Source organism: Ixodes scapularis, unplaced genomic scaffold (genome assembly GCF_016920785.2).
Source record: "Ixodes scapularis isolate PalLabHiFi unplaced genomic scaffold, ASM1692078v2 ptg000460l_1___fragment_4___debris__unscaffolded, whole genome shotgun sequence".
NCBI classification, from domain to species: domain Eukaryota; kingdom Metazoa; phylum Arthropoda; class Arachnida; order Ixodida; family Ixodidae; genus Ixodes; species Ixodes scapularis.
In genome coordinates, this window is record NW_024609983.1 from 16,774 (window position 1) to 18,730 (window position 1,957).

Genomic DNA, 1,957 nt, shown 5'->3' on the forward strand with positions numbered 1-1,957 from the left:
TTTTTCCTCCCCGGTCCGGTTTCCGTTTCGATTTAAAGTAGTGATGTCTTTTTCTACTGTTTTTCTGTTTTTTTTTTTAACTTTATTAATAATACACGTAACGATGCAGCAAAATAGTGATCGGGTCGTCTTCTGGCACAATATTGAAGCGTCTGGCCAAAAATAAAACAAAGTATCTTGGAGAGTGTCAGTTACCCTTAAAAAAAATCTGTAAAAATGATATATAAAAAGTACGACACTAGCTTTTTTTCTAAAAAAATTTATGTTTGCTGTCCGAATATCGCACACAATTTAATAACGGTAAGCAATGAAACATTGAGTTGAGCTATTGATTTATTTTGCACGAATTATTCGTTTTGCGTACAAGCAACAACACGATTTCGTGAAATGATCTGCGGCGTACTGGACGTGGAGGTGTTATTTATTTTGTTTATTCCGGTACATACTTGAGTCCAGGAGAGCCTTCTGGACACTCAGAAGGGTCTCGGCATGTACCGTCGGGTAGCCGGAAGGTGTCGCCGTCACAGACACATTGTACTTCACAATAATCATCATCCTCTACGTAGCACTTGCATTCTTGGCAGGTTGGGGGTATTGGACTATAGCAAGTACTTTCATCACACGAAGTGTTCCGCTCGCCCCAATTATTGCATGCTTTGGGATGTTCACCAGGCCGACAAACCGTTGTGTCTGAAAAAAGAAAGGTATAAGTTGCATATCTTTCTTGCTCTATATAACCATAGAATAGCAAATATATGAGCGGTTATGTTAAAATATTGCTATGTTTCATCAGGGCTCCTTACTGCGGCCGCTATAAGCGAGTACCTTCAGAGGTTTTTCAGGTAATGATGTCGGATCATATTCGGAACACGCGAAGGAGGGGATAAATAAATGGAGGAATAACAACTGGGCAGAGAACAAAATAACGCATAAGCCTGACACAGTGATAATTTCGTTGTGCCTATGTACCGCACGGTCACCATCATATTTTGCTAAATGTGGTATGGCAACATGTCCGCTTTTAAATTGTTCTTAAATATTTCTTCTAGAGGCGCTTATATAGCAGAAAGTCTCATGATGCCCCGTATATTGTACCAAAAAACAACCGGGAAGGCAATGCGTGTGCCATCCATCTTCTAACGCAAGCTATATCCCATGTTTTGTGCGCTAGATTGAATGTGCAAGGACTCAAAACAGTAATGAAATAGCAATCTAGGGCATAAAGCAGTGCGGGCCTAACCTTACATGAGCTGTTGTCGTGCGCGCACTCCAACAAGCGTCTTCCTGCAACATCGTATATGAGCACGCAAACAAAGGAAGTGATTTAGAATAAGAAAATTATGCTTGTGCCTACGATGTTCAATGAAAACATTAAAATTTTTATGGTTTTATCTTACCTACACCTATTGCTGTTTTCCCAAAGATATGTATACCAACCAATATGTTTGCGTCCACCCAGCGTCCATGAGTAACATGAAAACACGTGACGGTTAAGATATTTTTAGTCTGCTCCAACATAAAACCGGCTTAAGCTCCGCATCCAGCACGCGTTCGATGCCTTCAGTCGTGCTTTGTATGCACGTGCTCACCGAATGCCGACGTCTTATCGAAAGCAAGATGCTAGTGCAGTGATCTGTATACAGACTGGGATTTAGAGTAAACAGACTACAATAAAATGTAATGGCCTTACCAGCGCTCTCCACGTAGAAAAGAACTGCAGCCAACAGGACAAGGATAAATATCTTCATACCTTAATTTCTTCGTCGTGGCGAACCTTGTGCTGATGCGATGCAGAAGATTGCAAGCGGCTTTTATACTTTGAGCAGGAATTTCTTTGGCGTGTCAACAACCTTTCTTGCAACGTCAAATATTACGAGTTCAAACAATATAAACACGCAGAATAAGGAGAAGCGAATTCAGGTGCAGCGGAAAAATTTCCGCGTTCGCATTAGACCAG

At 41.1% G+C, this 1,957-nt stretch overlaps 1 protein-coding gene across 1 annotated transcript; it reads right to left on the bottom strand.

The window, feature by feature from the left end:
* Positions 1–338: 338 nt before the first annotated feature.
* LOC8031873 lies at positions 339–1,748 on the bottom strand. The gene is made up of 2 exons (XM_040221257.1): positions 1,691–1,748; positions 339–690 (listed from the first exon to the last, which is right to left on the bottom strand). Exons 1-2 carry the CDS (start codon positions 1,746–1,748, stop codon positions 431–433), a joined length of 318 nt encoding a protein of 105 aa, XP_040077191.1. The 3' UTR covers positions 339–430.
* Between the last annotated feature and the right edge of the window lie 209 nt (positions 1,749–1,957).